This window comes from Plectropomus leopardus, chromosome 5 (assembly GCF_008729295.1).
Source record: "Plectropomus leopardus isolate mb chromosome 5, YSFRI_Pleo_2.0, whole genome shotgun sequence".
NCBI classification, from domain to species: Eukaryota; Metazoa; Chordata; class Actinopteri; order Perciformes; family Serranidae; genus Plectropomus; species Plectropomus leopardus.
The window spans coordinates 23,575,422-23,597,840 of record NC_056467.1 but is presented as its reverse complement, the minus strand read 5'-3'; the positions used below and the strand labels follow the sequence as shown (position 1 = coordinate 23,597,840).

General features: G+C 39.3%; 1 protein-coding gene across 1 annotated transcript in view; it reads left to right on the top strand.

Moving 5' to 3' along the window:
* pitpnm3 (PITPNM family member 3) overlaps nucleotides 1–22,419 on the top strand; it is a 115,653-nt gene that overhangs the window by 12,826 nt on the left and 80,408 nt on the right. Inside the window, exon 3 of the mRNA XM_042486649.1 lies at nucleotides 11,594–11,689. Within this exon, the coding sequence (XP_042342583.1) occupies nucleotides 11,594–11,689 (96 nt within the window). The remainder of the gene's footprint in view (nucleotides 1–11,593; nucleotides 11,690–22,419) is intronic.

Below are 22,419 nucleotides of genomic sequence, written 5' to 3'. Positions count from 1 at the left end.
AATTCAGCACCGTATATAAGCAAATCAAAATGCCTCTGCGCCAACAGTCAAATATTTGAACGAAATGCTGGGGTTCCCACTCTGAACTACACCTGGTGAGTCCTGAATGTATGCTGACTTTAGACCTTTAAAGGTCCACTGTGTAGGAGTTAAGGGAATATTGCCAGAAAATGAATATATACTGAAAATTTTAAGCCCAATACACTTGTTTTGCTCTCATTTTTAAGTAAAAGTTAAAGATCTAAGACTATTTTGTGCACACAATAGATATATTTCTATCAGATTTTAGTCACGTTTACTTTTGCAGAATGAACACCACTCTACCCAGCTCAGTCTTGGCAATGTGCTGGAAAGGTAGAAGGTAGATTTATTGGTCATTTTTTAAACAAAGATTAAAAAACAAAATTACATTTGTCCTTAACCCTGCTACATCTTTGGAGTTGAAGGATCAATTGATTAACATCAGCAGCTACTATAAAGATATCATCTGGTTGCTTGGTCATGTTGCAGCTGATGGCATTGTTCAGTTCCTGCAGTGCATTTTTTAAGGAGTCTTGTGTCCTTATGGCTCCCAAGACGGTCCGCCCATCCAGTGCAACAGCTTGATCTTGGATGTTAGGGGTTATCCATGTCTCTGTGAAGATGTGCGGAGAGCGGTCTCTGATTTCCCGTTGCTGAGTGAGCCTCAATCACATCTCATCCATTTTATTCTCCTGTGACTGGACATTAGCCAGAAGAAGGCTCGGTAGAGGAACAGCTCTCGGTAAGAAATAAAAAAAGGTCCAAACTTGTTGAAAAAAGATTTCCACATACTTACATCTATGCAGTGTTTCACTTTATACTGAGCTTTCAGACTATCAGACCTTCATCAGATATACATGAATGATCAGTGGACAGGCAGGTGAAAGTAACCAATCCCAGTCTAATCATAAGCAATATGCAACACACCTGTGTACAACCCTGGTGGTTGAAGCGCCGTGTTCCTGACTGTCAGTCTGTACTCACTCCATTCAGTATCGAAAGACTACAATTCCCAGGAGGTGGAGCCTCTACCAACAGAGTTGTACACAGGTGTGTTGCATACTGCCAATGATTAGACTGGGATGAAGGTTTGACAGGAAGCTCAAGAATAAAGTGAAACACTGCATACATGTTAGTGTGCGGAAATCTTTTCTACAAGTCTAAAATTTGTTAAAAATCATGTTAGTGACCACTCATCCTTCTCTAGGACAATCCATCCACTTGACGGGTGTGGCATATGAAGATGTTGATTTAACAGCATCATTAGCACACAAGTGTGAAGATTCCAAAATTATCATTTTGATGTATTTTTTGTAAATTTCGCTATACATCTAAGTGGCCTCCCAACCATGCAAGTTAGTTGCAACTGCTGTCGGGTCAAGACCTTGGTGTGGTTGGATGGTGGATCTGGGCTAAGAAATTATAATACTGAACACATCATTGAAAATGCATTTTTTAATGCCTGTTGTTTTATGTATGAAATTTTCTCATTTTGTTTTGTTCAATAAAAAAATGTAATCACAAAGACCTTGGTGAGGATGATGAGCATATAGATGTGCTTCCCTGAGGCGGTTTCTGGCAGTTTTCTTCTGTTGTGTCGACCACTTGTAGCATCAGGTGTTCGGGTGACTGGTCTTGTAGGTGAAGATGATGGATTTGGTGGTCCTGCGCTGGTGCAGGTACAGGCTGATTTACTGCCAAATTAATGTAAACAACATTGGAGGAGTCTCATGGTAGTGAAATGAACATTTAGTGCTCTAACAAGGATTTTAACTAATTTGCGACCAAACCATGAGAGACTGTAACTACTGAGCGCAAGAAAAAATTTTTGATCTTTAACTTAGACCTGTGAAAAAAGGAGGCAAGTACAAAAGTCTTGCATTTAAATTTTTGGTTAGTATGACATAATAAGTATATTTTCTTCCATGTATCATCACCTAAAAGTAAGAATCATAGTGTTTTTGTTATTTTAGAATAAGCAGCGTGTATCTCCATAGGGAGTGGGTCCTTGTCCATGGAGTCTTCCATGTTGAACAGCTATGTTTCTATAGTAGCCCAGAAGAGACAATGCAAACACACAATTCAGACAGGGCCATTTGCATCAGCCACTGTAGTTAGCAGCCTGTTTGTGTCAAGTTAAACAGTGTCCGGAAAAGCACATATTTTTTTTAAACGTGAAAAGGCTTCAGTCGTTGTTTTTACTGCTTTGAACTATGGGTCCATGTTTTGGAAAGGACAACGATTTTGCAGGTAATTTGGCTCCTGGTAAAAATTCCCTGAACAATGAATTGAAGGAATCCCAATGGGGAGGTCAGATTGGCACATCGGAGAAGTTTCAGTTGGTTGCAATCTGTAATCCTCATCCTCCTTATCCTAAATGCCACCAAATCACTGCTCCTTTCAATTAATAAGAAATCTACGTACATTATATGGCCAAAAGGCTTTTTTCCCAACGTACACCTTTTAACCGAGATGCATTTTCCTGGACTATGCTCACAGGCTACTGTAGGAGACACCCAAAAATCTGACGAGTAAGCCATCCACTCTACACTTACGTATATTAAAAGTCAGATATTTGTCCCAGGCGCACCCTGTTGCAAATTAAAATCTCAGCACTCCTCTTCACATGTGAGGAGCACTGCAGCGTGTGTGTGTGTGTGTGTGTGTGTGTGTGTGTGTGTGTGTGTGTGTGTGTGTGTGTGTGTGTGTGTGTGTGTGATTCAAACCTGTATGCGAAAGACAGATAGAGGGGGTACAACCCCAGATTGCGATGGAGCTTCTCCAGTAATGGATGCTGTCAGCCCACTGTTTCACCCGGCTGAGGGCCTCTGTAAACACTGCTGGAAGTGGATAACAGAAAGAAAGAGGTGAAAGAAGGATGAGATGAATCACAAGCAACCTTGTGTTGTCTTGCTCTGAGGTGAAGCTTTTTAGATACTTGCACACAGATTTTCTTTTTTTAACAGAGCTGAGTGAAGTGCTGGACTCTGTGCCTGTTGAACTCTGTGAAACTGAATTTAAGCATGTCTAATTACTGAGAAGGACTAGGACATTTAATTTGTAAATTGCAGTTTGGTACCCTCATTGATATTTTGCTAACTCTATGTTTAACCAAAATTAACCAATAAATGCAGCACAAAACATTTCCATGGCACATTGTCCTCACTAGAAATTTCGTCTTTCATGTTTTTTTTTTTTTTTGTTTTGTCACTCAATTATGGCCAAAAGGGTGTGAAACATGACCACACAAATGCTTGTTCTGAGTGGGAAAGCTCCCTGTTATCTGTCTTGGTGTGTAATTATATCAAAGTGCATGAAAAAGCCAACAAATATGTTTGCCTCAGATCAGCCAAAGTCCAATTTTCAATGTAATCGTAACCATGTTTGAGGAATATTGTGCTAAATGACCGTGTCTGGATGTATTACTTGATTTCTTCCATCAGACTGGACATTGTATATAAAAAAAAAACAAACAGCATGCAAATTGTAGAACCAGTTTTCAGTCAGATTAGAATCAGTCAAACTCACAAGACTTAAATACTGAACATTTATTGGATAGATGGGATTGCAGTTAAACTTCTTACAAACATTCATAGTCCTTATTCTACACACTTTAGTGATCCCCTGACTTTTTTCCTTACGGTATCGCAGGTTAAGCCGAATACGATGAAACAAGTAACCAGTACAGATTATTCTTTTTATAAGCTTGAGTGTCATCGCAGTAAAATGTGGCAATATCATAAAGGATCACAAAGGAAAATGCTCATTCCTGTAGCTGCATTCAATTTCTAATGTGACAAAGACTTTGTGTTTAGTAGCAAATGTTAGTATGTGCTAACACAAAAAACCAAGATGGTCAGCATGACAAACAGTGAACCTGCTTAACATCAGCATGTTAGCACTCCTATGCACTGGCATGAAATATAAGTCTACATATCCAGAGTTAACAAACACATAGTGTTTTGACATGATAATATTGTAAGTGTGACCATCTGAAATATTTATTAATGGTGAAATTTCTTTCAGTTTATCTTAAAACAAGCACTTCACTCATCTGGTGCAGCGTTTTTACACAGAGGTTTTATTTTGTTGGTGTTGTTAATTATTAAACACCAAGTTTATTGCTAAACCAATCACGCGTCATTTACTTTGAACAACAATCCAATTACTGATTTCACTCTGTTGTCTAGTGAAACAGCCATTAGCCTTGTTCGAATAAGGAGTGAGATGTATACATGAAGGAGGACTCCTCTCACCAACTGAATCAACATGGCAACTTGCAGTGACTGGCTAAATGGGAAAAATCTTTGTGTGTGTGTGTGTGTGTGTGTGTGTGTGTGTGTGTGTGTGTGTGTGTGTGTGTGTGTGTGTGTGTGTGTGTGTGTGTGTGTGTGTGTGTGTGTTTGTGTGTGTGTGGGAGGGCATCTTCTCACTGCTGACAAAATCTTCCTTATTCCTGGCTTCAAGCAGGAATGCTCAGATCTCTGCTGTTCCTGTGATCATAATCTGTAGTTCTTTCAAGCATTCACTCAGTATCTATGGAGGTATAGTGTACTGTAATGCCCTGCAGGGAGCTTCAGCGATCATTTCCATTACCCAGTGGGGAAGGCGTGGCTTGGTGATAGGCGCTCCAGTGTGAGGCTTCAGTCAGACAAGCAATTGGCCAGATAGATTTCTTAAACCTTCTAAGACATTTAAAGTGCAAGTACAGCTTCAGGAGTAAACTGAGTGCATCAGCATACTGTTCCTGCAGTTGTTGAATTAGATAAAAACTGCACTTTACGATTACTTGGAGGCCTCATAAGGGGACTGACAGTGTATCCACCCAAGAAATCAATAAGCGAGAGCGGCGACAGGCAGTTGTTTAGGACAGCAGCCGGCTTTGGATGGCTGACCCACGAGTGATTTTATTTTTCAAAGTAGTTCCTTTCCTTTGCTCATGCTGTGCACCCCATCTTCCCTATATGGCGTTTACCCTCTTTGCACACAGAAGCTCTCAGCGCGGTGGCACAAAGGAACACCTTTGCCTGTCAGCACTGCCAGATATACAATAGCTACTATATGCGTATGATTTTGCTCTCTGTACAATATACACTCAATAATACCAAAAGTGCTATAATGCACAATAGTTTGACCATTTTCTGATGCTTAAATTTAGTAGTTGATTTAAGTCTGCCCTTTTTAAGCTGAAGCCATTTCCTGCATGATTAGGATAGCAAAATATATTCTATGGCTGTGTTTATGCATCTCTTCTAAGTTGACCTCTTTTCAGAAAATCATTTTCGGTGTCAGCTGTTAACGATTCACTCAACTCACCATTCGATACGAGTCATGATACTTGGTTCACAATACGATTTTCTTGCAATTTTTAAAAAAAAAAATACAAAATGAGATTAAAGAAAATTATAACTGGAAATTATTCTATTAATTATTTCAAACAAAAATTATACAAAATACTGCATTTTCTCTTCTTTTCTATATCAATTTAAAGAATCCCTTATTATTTCTGAGGTAGGGTATAAATGCAAAACACAAACTATGCAATGAATGTATTTCTGGACATTCACAATGTCCCCTGCTGTTAAAAAAAAAAAAAAACCTTTCACATGTGGGACAGAGGTGGCTGTTGTGGAAAGGTTTGGTTTTGCTAGAGGGGAAAGCAGAGAAGGCGAGTTTTAAGAGGTTGGCCATTTTTCACTTGTGGGTGATAAGTTGGGCACTGTCTTTGGCTCTTGTACTCTTTTGGGCAAGTGGGGTTGTAAATGCGATTGACAGTGTGGTTTGGCCGTGTAGTCGTTGTTAAGGAGGAACATGCGTAGGGGGCTGACCGGAGCTCCTCTCTTTGATGCCGGCTCTCATGCTGCTTCATGTTAGTTGTAATATTTATGTAGTTCAACACCCTCTTGCAATATTCACAATATTCACAACATTTTGTCTTTACTGTTATCTTCTCCTCCTCTATTGCTTTCTGACTTAATATCGCTTGTTGTGGAGTCTTTGCTTTGTGTTATTTATGTTGGGGAGTTGTCTCTAGTCTTGGACATGACGTAGGATGTTTAACACGTAGTGACGTGGCACGTCGAGCGAGCGAAGTCAAAAGCAGATTATGCCCTCTGCTGTTCAAAAAAGTATCATGGTTCATTTTTCATTTGACCACCAATTTGAATTGCTCATATTTGTTACCGATTTTTAACTGCCTCACGATGCATCGTTACATTCCTATCTTCCATGCATCATAACTGCGCAAACTTGTTTTGAAAAGAAAATGATTTGGGTAGATCAGGTCACCAGGAAATGCACTGGGCTTTGAAGCCATTTTTGTAGTGGCCATACAGTGTATTACACTGTCGCGTGATGACGTGTAGCCCAAGCAGACTTTTTCCTATTGATGTACATTGTGAGGGAGACATCTGTAAATCAGCAGATGCATTTTTTGAGTGCCACCACCTCTGTCCGATAACATTTAACAACTCTGAAGGAGCCCCATGTTTAATTCATTTTATCTCCATTGAGGTCGTAGAGGGTTAAAGTGGAAGTAGTCGGTGGAAATCTCATGTTCCCTTGTTCGTTGGGTCACAGTGTGGAAGCAGTTCAGATCATACGGGTTGTGATTATGACTTTCATAGGGTCATTTTTCCCAAAGTATGGTAACTTTTAGCCTCTGGTATGGTAGTTTAGCTTTCCCCATCTGACAACACTGCTGCAGGCTATGCCTTCTTAGGATGACTTTCTCAAATCATCAGAAAGTCAAGTAGAAAGCACAGAGGAGTGATAGATCTGATGCTGAACAGCAGGTAGAAATTTGGGTTTTGGTTTTTGCAAACATTAGGATGTCCAGCTAACTATACTGCCTATGGTTGTAACAATTAACGTTACTTTCAGACAATTGTCATTTTATTCTAAATTATTGTGTCGGGTTACAGGTAGCATAATGTTTTTTAAAGAGAGCCTGATTAGCACATCCACTGTGCTCATGGTCCTGAATGCTGTGTGTAGACTAACATTTCCTCATTGTGTACTTCATGTCTTGATCCTAGGCTTTGTGTTATATTGTGGACTTTGTTGTGGGGTTTTCTTTTATGTTTTCTTGTTACTCATGTTCTGTTTATTGTTTTATTTTGTAGTATCACTCATTCTGTGTCATGTCTGGTTTTACAGCTTGTCTTTGTGTGATTTCCTGTCTTTTTGTTTCCCTGATTAAGTTTACCTGTCCCTCACTTATTGTCCTTCCTTGTTCTCACTTCCCTTTATTATTTTCCTGTGTGTCCTCAGTTCTCCCTGCCATCATCTGTTTCCCTCCTGTTTTTTTTTTAATCACACCTGTCTTTTATCAGTCTTGTTTCTCGTCGCTGCTGTGCCAACCTGTTCTGTTTTAGTCTTGTTTTCTCCACCCTTGTGTTGCCTGCCTGCCACATCTTAGATTATAAGCCAATCCCTGTGTTTCCTTCCTTTTACCTGTGTCCACCTACCTCAGCTGTGTGCCGTTCTCCTGATAGGTTTCCCTGTGTTTCTCCCTTTGTTCCTTGTCAGATCATCCTCCCCATTGTCTCCACCGTGTTTGCTGTTTTCTCCACTCCTGAGTTCCTCCTCATTCTCCCCGTGTGTTCCTGGTTTGTTTCTATTTAGTTTTTGATTTGTGTTTTATTAGTAATTTGTGTTTTGGTCACCTTCTTGTTTTCTGGACATTTTCATCAGTTTTAATGCTCACTTTTCGTTTGTACACGTCTGCCCTTTTTGTTCTGCATTTGGTTCCTCATCTAAACTCTCATGTGGCACTTCATGCTGAGTTTGTGTTAACATCCTCACTTGAAAGCATGCAATGAGCAGTTGGGTAAGTACCACAGGCAGACAGCTGTCTATTATTAGAGATCCCTCTAACACTTGCAACAGCATAGAATAATGCGAGGTTCTAATCTGTGGTGGTTACTGTACCTATGTCCTCGTCAAGAGATTTTCCAGGAATTCAGATGTATAGATTTAGCTTCTGCTGCCATTTTGTTTAAGTGGGAGGTAAATGCTGCTTTCTGGAAAACAGTAATTATCTTGATGTTTTGTGACATAATATTTTATTTTACTGTGAGAGCAGAGAGTGTAATTAGGCAAAATTGGCGCGTGTGTGCTTGGCAGTTTAGCTGGAGACAAGAAACAGGTGTTTAAGGTACAGGGAAAATGCTACTTTGGCTGTTCAGCACTGCTGCTGTTTATACACAATAAATGCTCACTGAATTAATCTTCGCCTGTGGCCCCCAAACTCATCGTCCAGTATTGGCTAAGATGACAGGGTTAAAGGCTCTGTGGAGGTTCAGGGATCCTGGAGAATGGTTTGCAGAAGGGCAGAGTTTCCGCTTAAGTCAAAGGTTTAAGAGAGAGCTTCAGCTTATAACCAGTTTGGCATTTTAACTATTAATGCCCAGGATTTAACTACTTAGAAAGCTGCTGCATTTTTTTTTCTTAATTTGAAAATGACATATTAACAACATATCAGCCTAAATTATACAGCAAGTGGAGGATGTCACTGCTGTTAGTATTCTCTCCTGACAGCAATGCAAAATTACATAGAGGATTTTTACACAGTAATTTTACATGTTTCTCCCCCATCTTGGAGTTCTAACATGGTCAGGATGTGTGAGAAATATACAAACAAATGTAATAAATTGATGTAGTTAAGCAGCTGCAGCAGATCACAAGCTTCACTAGTGTTGTACTGTCATATCAGGAAAATCGTTCAGGAGTTGAGCTGGAGATGGAGCTGGGTGGTATAGGCAAGGCAAGTTTATTTATATAGCACCTTATCATACTCAAAGGTTATTCAAAGTGATTTACAGGCAGGAAATTAAAAAAAAAAAAAAAAAAAAAAATATGAGAATAAAATAAGATACGTAAAAGCCCATGCAGGTCTAATCAAAGTGCAGACACGTTTTTAAAAAAAAATCAGAGAATAAATAAAAGTACCATACACACTGATTTAAAAAAAGTAATGGAAAAGAAAACAGAATTAAAGTAGCTTGAGTGCCTTCTCCCAGTAATGTGAAAAAAGTTTCAAAAATAGGCAAAACTGGTAGGGGGGTCACCCATGCTGTCTCTCGATCCACCACAGCACTCTCGTCCATCCTGCACACACATTCAGTTGGCGAGAGGGTGGTGAAGGGGTGTTGACAGGACGGGAACTGAGGGCTCGATTGATGATAAAAGCAGGTTCCTGCTACCAATTCAGTCACAATAGGCACGTTCTAACCTTTTCAGGGCAGTCACCATGCGAGTTGTATCTTTCGCATGAATAAGCTTTTAAAAATCATGCTTGGGCACAATGTTTCTCATTTTAGCCACGTTTTTGAAATGCCGGATTGATCAGCTTCAATGTGGCCACTGAAATTTAAATCTTCGTCAATGATTACACAAAGGTTCTTGACATGGGTGCTGTTTTTTTAGTCATCTAGAATCAAAATAAGTACTAAGCACATGCCTACCTTTTTATTGCTAAAGATAATTATTTCTTTTTCTTTTCTTGACTTTTTAACACGATATTGTAAAACTTTATGCACTTAAATGTCAAGAGTTTGACATGAATCAATCAACATCCCTTCTAACTACTACATACTACGTAACTACTTTTCAACTAAAAAGTAACTTTGGGGTTATGTAAGTTAGCTAATAATGGCTAGAGTTAAGGCATATCTTCATTCTAAAGGGAGCTGATTCCAGCAGTGGGCAGCATAATGGCTAAAAGCATTTTCACCACATTTGGACTGAACTCTGGGCATCATTATCGGTCTAGTCCCTGCAGATCTGAGAGACCCACCTGGCTTGTACTCAGCAAACACAGCTGCAATATACTTTGGGCCCAGGCTGTTGAGTAACTTATAGACAATAAGAACAGACTTGAATTTAGTTCTGTATTTAACTTTCAGTCAGTGTGAGCATGTAAGAATTGGAGAAATGTGTTTTCTTTTCTTGGTGTTTGTCAGTATTCTGGCAGCAGCGTTTTGAATGAATGAGTTGTATCTTTCGCATGAATAAGCTTTTAAAAATCTTGCTTGGGCACAATGTTTCTCATTTTAGCCACGTTTTTGAAATGCCGGATTGATCAGCTTCAATGTGGCCACTGAAATTTAAATCTTCATCAATGATTACACAAAGGTTCTTGACATGGGTGCTGTTTTTTTAGTCATCTAGAATCAAAATAAGTACTAAGCACGTGCCTACCTTTTTATTGCTGAAGATAATTATTTCTTTTTCTTTTCTTGACTTTTTTTGACTGAAGGAAATTGTTTTTCATCCAATCGTTTACTTTCTTAAGGAACAGACAAAGCTAGTTTATAGGGAAACAGTCATTTTGCAAGAATGCTAGATAGATCTGGGTGTCATCTGCATAGTTATGTTAAGCCACCTTATAGTCCTGGAGAAAAAAAGAAACCATGTAAAGATTGGACACTGTGTGAATTATAAAAGAGAGAGGTGGAAACTTTTCAATATCCCAGGAGAAAAAAAATTATACATGCAAAGTAATCAACAAACAGGCTCTCTGTTGCATGCACACAGATGTACAGTGTGCATCAGAATGAATAGCTACTTGAAGTATCTTGTATCTATTTGCAAATAGGTATGTTTAGTGGATTTGGCATTTGAGTCTTTTTATTAAATGTGCTAATTCCCATGATTTATATAATAGATGTAATATATCATATTTCACCATATTCATGAGTCTTCTATGAATGCTTTCATAATGAAACATTTGATGAATTAGATGTGGCCACATTATGTCTTCCCTGTAAAGTTGGGAGGGATGCAATGTACACAGGCTATGGGAAAAGAAGCATTAACATTTGACCCTGGTGCATTACATCATCAAAGTGCAGCGATGCTGAAAGGAGGAATCACTAAAGAGTAAGAAAACATCCAGGAAACTCAATGACACTAAAAATGAATTGCCTTAAAAGGGAAAAACATTGCTTTTTAGCCTATTGTTAACTTTAAATGAACCAAAATTTAACCCTGACATAGCTCAGCAGAATTGTCCTTGTTAATCCTGTATTAAACTACAGTATAACTGCTTTATTTAATTCATTAATATGAACCTCAACAGAGAGGGCTTTGTGTTTTGTCATTTTCTCTCAACTGTGTTACAGACACTTTCTGCTTCAAAGATTTGAAGAAATCATTTGCTCTACTGTGCTGTTTGCTATGGTTTTATATCTGGGTACTTGAGAGTGAATATTGTCAACAAATGGAAAGTGCTCTAAATCCCCTCTCATCCCTGCTCTTGTATCAGAAGGTCATAAAAACACTGCCTGGCTTCCTTACTGAGACACTTGTCTGCGATGACGCTGCTCAAAGGAAAGTCCATTTAGGTCTTTTCGCCTGCTGTGGCACTCGAAAGGCCATCAATTCCCACCTGGGGCATTTACGCTTTGCTGTTTGCTCTGAATTGTTAGAGCTATCAGCTGAAAAGGCAAAAAGAAAGAAATTACATAAATACACCGGATTTCTCTGTCTTCAAGTTCTGTGATTAATGGCACGACCCTGCCTGTCATCCTTCCAGTCTAAAAGCAGATTTTCTTATTCTGACCCACAGGATCATCGCGAAAGCACAGCGCCACTCATTGGTGTCTGCAGAATATTGCACAGGAATCAGTTGACAGCTCAGATGAAGAGTTCTTTGATGCCAGAGGTTAGTATTACATTTTATTTCCTCAATTTATCCTGTCCTCAACTTGTAGGTTTCCTGTCTCTCCAAAGAGTGCTCGTCTTAGAAATGGTCCAAACTTAAGTGTGAAAGTGTTAAACACACCATTTTCCACTGAGTGTGCATGCTTTCGACTTCAACAGCTTTTTTGCTCTACAGAAACTGAATGAAATGTAACATGACGTCATTTTAATGAGTTCTGCTTCTATTTACAAGTACTTCATTTTGACGCTGCTCACTGACTAAGACAAACCCACCAGTAATCAATATTTTACTGCTGCATCTGTTAAAACCTGGAAAAACCAATACAAAAACAAAAAACAACCATAATGAGCGGCAGGCAGTGACTAGAAACAAAAACTTTGTTATGTGCGTCTGGCAGAAATGTCGCCAAACTAAATCTTTTACACTATTAGCACCAACACAATGACTTTTTTTACATGCCGTTTTTTTGTGTTAACATGGCTAAAAAATGAATATTCTACTAATAATACCATGCAACCATGCATGCAGCCGTGCATACTCTGATTAACCTGCCCCCAACATGTTGTTTATTTTATGTCAAAATATGCAAAAATAAAACGTCTGGAGCTGCTTGTGCCATTTTGCTTCTCTGCATCAAATTAGAATACTTTCAATGTTTTCCAACACTGGTGAGCTTTTTGGACTGTCCTGACACAGCCCCCCTCTTCATTCCTTCAATCACCTTCTTGAAAAAGTTATTATTGTGATATTTGCACATATCAAAAACCTGTTGATATTCCAGTCTTTTATAATGTGTAAAGTAGGTGTCTTTCTCCTTCGAACCAGAAATGTGGGCTTTTCTTTTAGGAGTGCATCTCTACCCCAGCCTCACAAACTTTTGGGTGAGTTGGTTTGTGTGTTCAATACACAAAGCCGACTGTAAACACGCAAGATACTGTGTGTCACAAACTGCAGTAAAAACCCCAACTGAGATGCATATTTCAGAATGCGCTATATACATGTCAGAAGAGTACTCTTAAAACCCAAATAATACCACTACTACTGGCATATCCCACATGATTTAATTGGAAAATACTCTGCATATCCAAACAGAATATAATGTTTACATGTATCAAATCAATATTCCATAGTGGGAATAATAGTTGAATGTCAGTGTGCATGTAAACGTAGCCACTGCCAACAGCTGCTTTTCATCACTCATCTACCAAACAGCACAAAGAAAAAATATATTGACATTACTGGGTAATCCGCCATTCATTGTCTTGATGAATCATTTGTTCTATAAAATGTCAGAAAATCATGAAAAATGCCCATCACAGTTTCTTAAAAGGTCTTTAAATGTCTTGTTTTGTCCAGTCAGCACTTGAAAACCCTAAAGATATTCAGATCACTGTAATCGAAGACCAAGAAAAGGAGCTAATAGGGAATATTCCAACTATTTTTCTGCCACTTTGCTAATGACTTGGCAATAATAGTCTTTATTTAAACAAGGACCAAAACATTAATTGCAAAAAGAGAAGAGATGATTCATGCCAGATTTAGCTCTTAGCTAGTTTATCTGCAGTCCCTGGGCAGGAAATTAACTCATTGTCTCAGCTCTAATAGGAAGAACCTTGTACCAAAACATCAAAAAAGTTCAGATTAGTCCCTGTGGTGAAAAAGTGGTGCTAGTCTCTTTTTAAAGAGGAAGAAATGTAGGTCAATTTAAATGAACAAATCACACGCTACTCAACAATTTTCTGGCAATTTCTGTGTGTACTGGTGTGGTCGTGTGGTATTATTAAAAATTGGTCTGTGATTGCTGTTATTATGAATAAACTGGGTTAAATCAGACGTCAGGAGAGTCTGATTTCAGAACAAACCAGAGAGAAGGGCTAGCAAATGGATCATTTATCCACTTTCATTTTTTCTAATTGCTTTAAAACGATATCACTGTCCACTTTACTGCTAAAGTTCATGTAAATGTATTCAGATGTCAGACTGACCCGAAAAAAGACACACTTGAGAAGATATTCGATGACTAGCCTTTTCACAGTCCCAGAGGGAGTTAATCAGGGAATAAGTGGAATATTTATTGTACCAATTATCCTCTACAAGTGCTTTTCCCCTGAGAGACTGATGGTAGAGATACTAATCAATTATGTGTTATTATTATAACATGTTCTCGTTTTACATTAAGCCAGTCAATAGCCAGAGGTGTGCTGAGAGTGTCTGGTGTCCAACATTTCTTCATATCACCTAAAAAAATGCTGAAGTGAGGCTCAGTGGGAATAGATTACAAGATGTCTGCTCCGCTCCATTTCCACCTCTCCACATTTCCATACAAAATTTAACTGCTCCTCCATAAAGTCACATGTTTTCTGTATGGAAATGTGATTTATATGTTTTTCATTTTCTGTTGTCATTCTCTCTTGCATTTGTGTGTCTCTTTTCACTCTTCCTGCCTTGATCTTTCATTCGCTTCCCTCCCATAATTTTGATTTCCCTTCACTCCCTTCCTGTTGCATAATCTGTTTGCCAAAAAAGGCACGTTCACTGCAGAGACTCCCAGAATACATGAAATATTTATCCTTATCACAGCTGTCGCAGAGCTGTGCGTTGCCCGAAATTCATTTTGTGAGACCGGTGTCGAGGCACCTATCAGCGTCGAGGGATCACCAGGGGAAGATAACATGTGCATGTGTTGTATGTGAGCAGATGTATCCCATCTTCCTCACTCACACATCTGCAGCACAAGATTCCACACTGAGATGTGAAATATCTTTACTGAGTGTGAGGGCACAAAGAACCCTTGTTAATTAAATATAGGGAGAAACTGCACATTGGTACATTTAATGTCAAACAAAAAGAAATTATCAGATGTTTGTTGTGTGCCTGGGTTATTTAATGTTATTTCGTTTAAAATTGAAAAGGAAAAGTTTGACACTTTGGGAAACATGTTCATTTGCTTTTTTGCCGAGGGTTATGGCTCTGACGCCACCAAGCCAGCAGTCAGCTGTTGGTCAATGTCAGGCCGTCAGTGAGAGTCTGTAGCCCTAGTTTAGTGTGTCCCAAACTTGTTAGGGACACACCCAGTAGCTCACCTGGTAAAGTGGTAGCCCAGTTTACAAAGGCTATGTCCTTGCTGCAGCCAAAATAATACAGAGAAATATTACATTGAATGGTACTTCAGCAGTATACTGGAACTGTCATGATTGGTACAGTTATGTGATGGAGAGAAGACATGTTGCTTGAAGAGTGACTTGTCTTCTGGTAATGGCATACTTATTTGTTACTTTAGTAGGCTGTAGGCATTATATGCAGCAATCCTATATGCTCATGGTTTAAATACTTCTCAGTGTTTTGTTCCCATCTTTCATTTCAGGCTGTTTTTTTTTTAACCTTTAATCAGTTCATATTTGCTGGCGTGTTCTTCAGAGACCACACATATCACATCTCATTTTGCCAGCACTCATTGATGCACATGGGACTCTTACACTGGCAGGCCGGTGTTTCTCAGGTCTTTGGTTGTAAAAAGAGCCCTTGTACTTCCCTTTCAAGTTGCATGAAAGCATGGCTGTTCAACAAAGATGCTCCATTGAATAAGCAGCAACACTGAAAGATGAAAAACAACAAAGCTAGTTTTAAAAAAATAAACCAAGAGAGGGTAGGAGGAGGTGTTAGAAGCTTGTCTTTTTCCTCATATTTGCTGTGACTTTATTGTCTAAACACAGGAGAGGAGTTCAGTCCTGCAGAAACACAGCAAGTTATTCCAAATATAAACATATGCTCAGTATGAAGGATGCATTCCTTAAGAGGGAAACCAGAACAGGGCCATAAGAGGTTGTTGAAACTGTGGCCCTCCACAGTCACTGACAAACTGCAAGACTGTGAGTCTTAGTTGCATGCCGCTGGTCTGGTACAATAGCTTTTATTTTTTACTACTAGGCTGGATATTTGTTTTCTTAGCCGAAAGCAATTTCAGCCTTTTATAGAGAAGCAGAAGGAGAAACTGAAGGAATTACACTGAAGAATAACTGAAGGGAGTGTTTGTCATATTAAAGGCTGACCACTCAAACCGTCACAAGAATCTTGGGGGTGGGGGGCTTTATTTATGTGGTTATGATGAATGCCTTCATCCACACTGTAACCCAGTGGACCCAGAGAAATCATAAAACTGTATGAAGGCTGTCTGGGATTTGCTCTGTTGTCTGCTTAACAGATGAGCCCTGGCTGTTATTGTTATTGTTTATGTGGATTTTTTTTTTTATATACATTTTTGTAAAACAGTTTTCTTTTTCATGCACAATTTTTGTTTAGATTGTTTTGTAAAAGCAATATCTTGCTTGGGGCCTCTTGAAAATGAGATGAGGTATCTCAAGGGGCTCATCCTGCATCCTGAAATTTGAGATGTGATGAAGCAGCTATTCTGATGCTCTTCATGTCATGTTTTTGAGATACATCAATGTGCTTGGCTGGTCTCAGTGTACAGCATATTTCTGAAATGTTGAATAACAAAGCTCTGTATTCAAAAGATGAAAGTGCATCCTCAAGTGTGGGCCTCTGACCCCCAATTTTAGGAAAATGGAGAAGGATTTTCATCCCCATTCAAGGGAAACTTTTCAACCTGGGCCTTTCCCACGTTTTGTGTATATTTTCTTTCTAGAATAACATTTTTTTCTAAAATATCCATCAATTTATGTCCACTAAAATTGCTTGTTTTTGCCACTGACAGGCACAGATTGTTATTTTTGTTAAGTGTATGACAAAGAAATAAGAAATGTTTTTCTTAACATTTTGCCTGATCTGTTCAGTGTGTTATTGTGTTTAACCAAGTCTGGCCCAAGGAGCAATTCTGTTAATGTGGAAACACAATAACAAACAGAATGGATCAAGCAAAAGGTAAAGATCTTTTTTTCCCCCGTAGGAATCCTTTCCAAAATGTTGTCAGACATTTGAAATAACAACCTCAGCTTGTCAGTGGCAAAAACAAGCACTTTTAGTGGACATATGTGAATGTGGGCTGTTGCACCAAGTGGTTATAGTGCAGCCTGTTTTGTGGCCGCCGCTGCAGCACTAAGCCAATGCAAGCGAAGAGGTTTTTCTTATGGCCACAGGAGCTTTATTCCCTGTCCAGCCATTCTGTCACCACATCTCACTCCTGTAGGACCAGACTGAAATCAAAAAGGCCTTGAAGTGAAATTTGGTGTAGAGCAGGTCTGCCATAGCCTCATTAAACTTGATGCCAAGTGTGGGTCAGCAACTTTAGGCCTTTTAGCCTTTAGTCATTGATTGCAAAGGATTTGCAACTAATTATCACATACTGTGACTTTATTTAAGAATATGTTAAATTGTTCAATTGCCTCAATGCCCCAAAATGGATTATCATAGCTGTGTCAGCTACAAAAATTAGGTAATATCAGTTTGATTTCATCCCAACTTTGCTGCTTGAGCAGAGGGCTCAGCATGACTAAATCACACAGGGCAGCCTTTTGCATTATATCTTGAAACAGAAGTTGATGTTATGAAAGGGACAATGGTTCGGTTTAGGCAACAAAACTACCTGGTTATGTTAGTAAAAGACTGCACGTGTCCCTAATGAACACCTGGCTTTAAGTGGCACAAATGGAGCTGGAATGGCGGTGATGCATTACTGCGAAACACTTGACCTTGAGTGCCGCATACACGATTTTTTTTTTTTGTTGGTCTCGAACATTGTTTTCCTTGCTCAAAGTCTGGTGCCTGTTCGACCATCCACCTCCCCTCCAACTTATTCTAAGCAGACTTTCAGGCTCTTTCAACTGAGTCTGTTGCTGTGATTAAGGTAATAACGAAAAACAGTTGGGTTTACATTGGCATTGGTGGAAAGCCTTCTGCGTCTCACCTGGACACTAACCAGTGCCCCTGTGTCACTATAATGATGCCGGGTACAGTGTCCAAGCAGGTGATTTTAATATTTTCCATGCTAGAGCCAATATAATACTTAAGTTTATTTACTGAGTTCTCAGATGCTAAATTTTGTCACAAACAACTATATAAGAACTTTCTCTAAATAAGGGAGTGTCAAGTCAAATTTTTAATTGCAAGCATTAGACACCAACTTTAACCTCTTGACAGGTTCCCATACAGTATCAAACAAATATTTACTGATGAAAAAATATCAACAAAGTAAATATTTAAAACACAGAATCAGATATGAAATTCATTAACGTCTCTGTGTGTTGATTTCTATAAGAAATAAGGCTGAGTTTTACTTTTTGACAGTTAAGGCTGTTGTTGTGTGTCAACACACTGTGTGGAGGCAAGACAGATGTTGGCTGGATAGTTTGATGCTGTCATCTCTGTTGATCAGCTCCTTTGACATCCCCACAGCTGCCCCTAGCAAGCAAACACACACACACACACACACACACACACACACACACACACACACACACACACACACACACACACACACTCAAAAACACACACAAAAAACACACACTCAGGATCTGTGACTCAGTCTGTCACATTGTCTGAGCCCGATCTGATGATAAAAACAGAAGTGTAATACCGACTGCTGCTGTCAGAGCAGAGTTGCAGGCTGGCACGCAGACACACAGATAGATCAAATTGTAGGTATTTAGTTGCTCCATGACCCGTCCACCTCCACAGTCACCTGCACTATAGAGTATAAAAAAAAACGTTAATTTTCCATTGGTGGAAGGTAAAGCTTCAGTTTATCTTTAATCCAGATATAGAGGCTCTCAAATGCACGTTTAGATTTAAAAAAAGGAGATAGGAAGACATCTGAGTTCACATTAAAAGAAGAAAAGCAAAATTCAAAGCTCTCTTTTTCGCAGCAGGTTAAAATGTTCTGTTGCAGTGGTTCACTCAGAGGCTGCACTCTGAATTGTTTGAAGCTTTGTTCTCATTAAAGAAACCGTGCAGGAGCATGGTGGAGCACCATAAGTTTAACTTTGAACTAGCCGATAGAAGAAAAGGCTTTTTAACCATTTGCAGTGAAGAGCGTCATCCATTTATTTTCTTTGATGTCGTTACTCCACAAAGGGACCTTTTACTGAATAATTTGTGCACGCTTTAAAATTGCAGGCTCCTCTCAGTATTCTGTTCGCATTTCATGACTTCACTTTGCCAACAGCACCATCTCATCTCCACCAGTCTTCTGAAAAAGCTCAGTGGGATCGAAGACTGCATTTTAAATATTTGTTTAACAAGATGCTTCAGCCAGAAAAAATGGCTTTGTTTTGGGCTGAGGATAACAGTGTCAGTTTGGTTGTTTGTTAGATGTGAAGATAATGTTTAGATTTCTGTGGCTCTATGGGTTTCTGTTTGAATACTTGATCAAGAAAAGCTTCATAAAATTGCATTTCTTGACGATTTGACCCTGATGGAGGAGCAGTGTGTAAGATTTAGCAGGATTTAGTGGCATCTAGCAGTGATGATTGCAGATTGCAACCAGCTGAAACAGTTCCTGTTTAGGACTACTTAAGCTTACACTGGCCAGGAGGTTTTTACCGAATTTTAGCCTAATTAGTCGCTGAGGTCTTTTCCTCTACAAAACAAATGGACCAGGTGATAAAAACTCGTTGCAGAGGGGCTGCTAACTACTAAAGGGTGAAAGGCCCTATCTAGAGCCAGTGTTTGCTTTGCCTGTTGTGGGCTACTGTAGAAACTTGATGGTGCAGCATGGCTGACTCTGAGAACGAGGCCCTATGTAGATAAAAACGGCTCGTTAAGGTAACAAAAACAGCTCTATTCTTGTTTTCAGGTGATTACACGAAAGAAAACATATTTATTATATTCCTTTTCTGACAATATATCCACTGGACCTTTAATGTTTTCTTGTATTTTTGAAGTACAGAATGTATTCTGTGCCGGGCAATCTCACACACACGTCTTTATATGTTTAATGGATCATGCACTGAAGTGCTTCAGCTCCTTCACGGTTGCTCTGACGCTGTTGAGCAGCAGCAGCAGGGGGGGAATATATTCAGGATTGCTTTCACTTCTTCTTTTTACTCCCATCTGAAAGATCTGATGAATTCCAGTGGGCCACTTGCCTTTACATGTATTGATAAAAATGAAAAATCAGACCTTTCTTTTACTCAGCATACTGCTGGTATCCACCTCCACCTCACAGCCCTGAGCATCACTCAACCTCCGTTTACCTCACACATGTAAAACTACTTGAATTTGTGCATGAGGTGAAAAGTCTCATTTTTTATCGGGGCTGACTGTGCCTTCGGGCTGCTCAGGCGAATGCCAGCTCGGTTGTCACATTGTTTATTGATGTGAGCTGTTGACAAATTTGCTGTGTGTTAATCCAGATTTGTTATTTGATGACATGAATTTAAATAATGAGGGGAATTGACAAATTGAGCCTGAAAGGAAATTCATGGTGTTGGCTGCTCCCACAGTTTAATGCCGTAATAAATTGCCACTGGAGGTAAACTATGTTTATATGCAAGTAGGGCATCTATTTATTACAAGGCTGCTAGCTTATCACGTTGCTGTATTCCACCCTGCACCATCTGTGGACAGAAACTGGGGTGACTGTGTTTTGCCACAATCTCTTTCGCACAAAAAAAGTATTTGCAAATCTGTTATTTAATGACAAAAGTTTTTTCAAAATAATCATAAAACCTGCTAGTACAATTATATATGGCCATAAACATAATAATATTGTAAAACCCACCTTGAAGAAATAATATGCCATTTAAAAATAACAAAAACACACATCTTATTTTCTCTCTTGCCTGAAGTTAGATGAGAAGATTGATAACACTCATATCTCTATATTCAAAATAACTCAGAATTCATTGGCTGATCCCGGTCTGATGACAATGTATCATGTTCTCATCCCAAGTCCTCACATATCACAGCTTTGTCAGTGGAGTTTCATGTCTACATATATTACGCTCCAGGTATCCTCCCATGTCTGCTGTTGACGATCCAGGATACCAAAACCATCGGCAAGATGCACACAGATGAACATGTTTAGGATTAGGCAACAAAAGCACATGGCACATGGCAGCCAGTGCGGAAAGTGACCAGGCTTCTGCGTGAAAGTCCAGGGTTTGCTGGACCCATTCACCACCCCTACCGTCAGCCCTAATGGGACCTTCATGCGCCTTATATTACGTCCTTACGCAACATGTTCCGTCTGGCCACCTTATCAGCTGAGGCCATCCATCAGTGTATTATACTGCCACGCCAGATGGCGAACAATGATGAATCATAACATCCTGAAAGGCTCCATTCAGAAGATGGCTTTTGGTATTGCTATCTGATGTCAAAATCACAGACAAAGCGCCAGTATTTGATGACTTTGGAATGAGCACAGGCTAGATGATAAGCTTCTGGGGACAACGACTAATATTTTGGGAGATCCGGTGTAGTAGGCAGACATTTAAGCCAAGACTTCCTTCAGGTGCGCCAGTCATTTCAGCTAATTTCTATAGATAAGATGAAAGGTGATGGGTTCCAAAACTGCATTTTGGGAATGCGTTTCTCCTCTTTTGCACCCCTCATAGATTGTTTACTTGACGCTAGAATGTGATAAGACAGTACTACTCAACTGTACTGCTGCTCTATACGCGAGCGTCACACACTGTGCGTAGGTCATCAAGTGCTTGAGGGGGCACCATAACCTATAATGCTCATGTTAATAATGATAATCAAACAAACACAAAGATGAGCTCTTTATATTTAAGTTGAAACACAGTCAGCCACCATTAGATCATTATTGAAAATATGAAATGCATAATTGCTTGAAATAAAAAAAGAATCATGCCTCAGGGTCATAAGGAAAAAAATTTATATAATTTATCAGATGTCTTTCTGCTCATGCCACACAGCCAGCCCTTCTCTCTCTCTCTCTCTCTCTCTCTCTCTCTCTTTCTCTCTTCTCACTGATATTCAGTGGATTTCTACAAAGAAAAAAGATCTTTCCTCTGCCCCATTCAGTAACCGGGACTTTAGTTCAAGAAGGCAGGTCAAACCACAAAGCAATTATACTTTGGGCACCCAAATGGCCAGCAGTGGCACTCCTACTCAGACTGCAAATGGAAATCAGGTCGCTTCCAATATGAAATTCTTGTAACATCGCCTACAGATTATGCAAACATATGCAGAATCTGTTTGTAGAGATTACATTCACTATGAGGATACAGCCAGGAGCCGATTACCTTAGTTTAGTTTCGTATAACGACTGAAAATGAGGAAACAGCTAACCTGGTGCTGTCCAAAGGTAACAAAAAAGCACATTTCCCAAAATGTCACACTGTTCCTAAAAGATGCCAAATACATGTTTACATAAATGACCACAGCTGTATATATGATGATAGGCAACTTAAACCAAAAAAAGTCCAAAGGGAAGGGGAGAGGATGCTTTGTGCATTATTATTTTACTTGCTCATCCACTGTCATTTTAATATCCCTTTTTAAAATCAGTTTTTAGTGTCAGCTGTGTCTGGTATATGTGGCTGATGCTGATGAAGCATTTTATTTCGCAAGCACAAAAGAAACAAAGACATGAGATTTGGAAGAAGCACATACGAGACACACTTCTATTCTTGTGAACACCCTCACTGACACAATGCTTTCTCAAGCTCGAAACTTAACTTTAAAACCAAGTCTTAACACTCAACAGTCTGAGGACATGTTATAACCTACTTTAAAAAAAAGGTCATCACTCTTTAGATCTAAAACTAAAGCCGGTCCTCACAACATTAGAAATATAAGAGCAC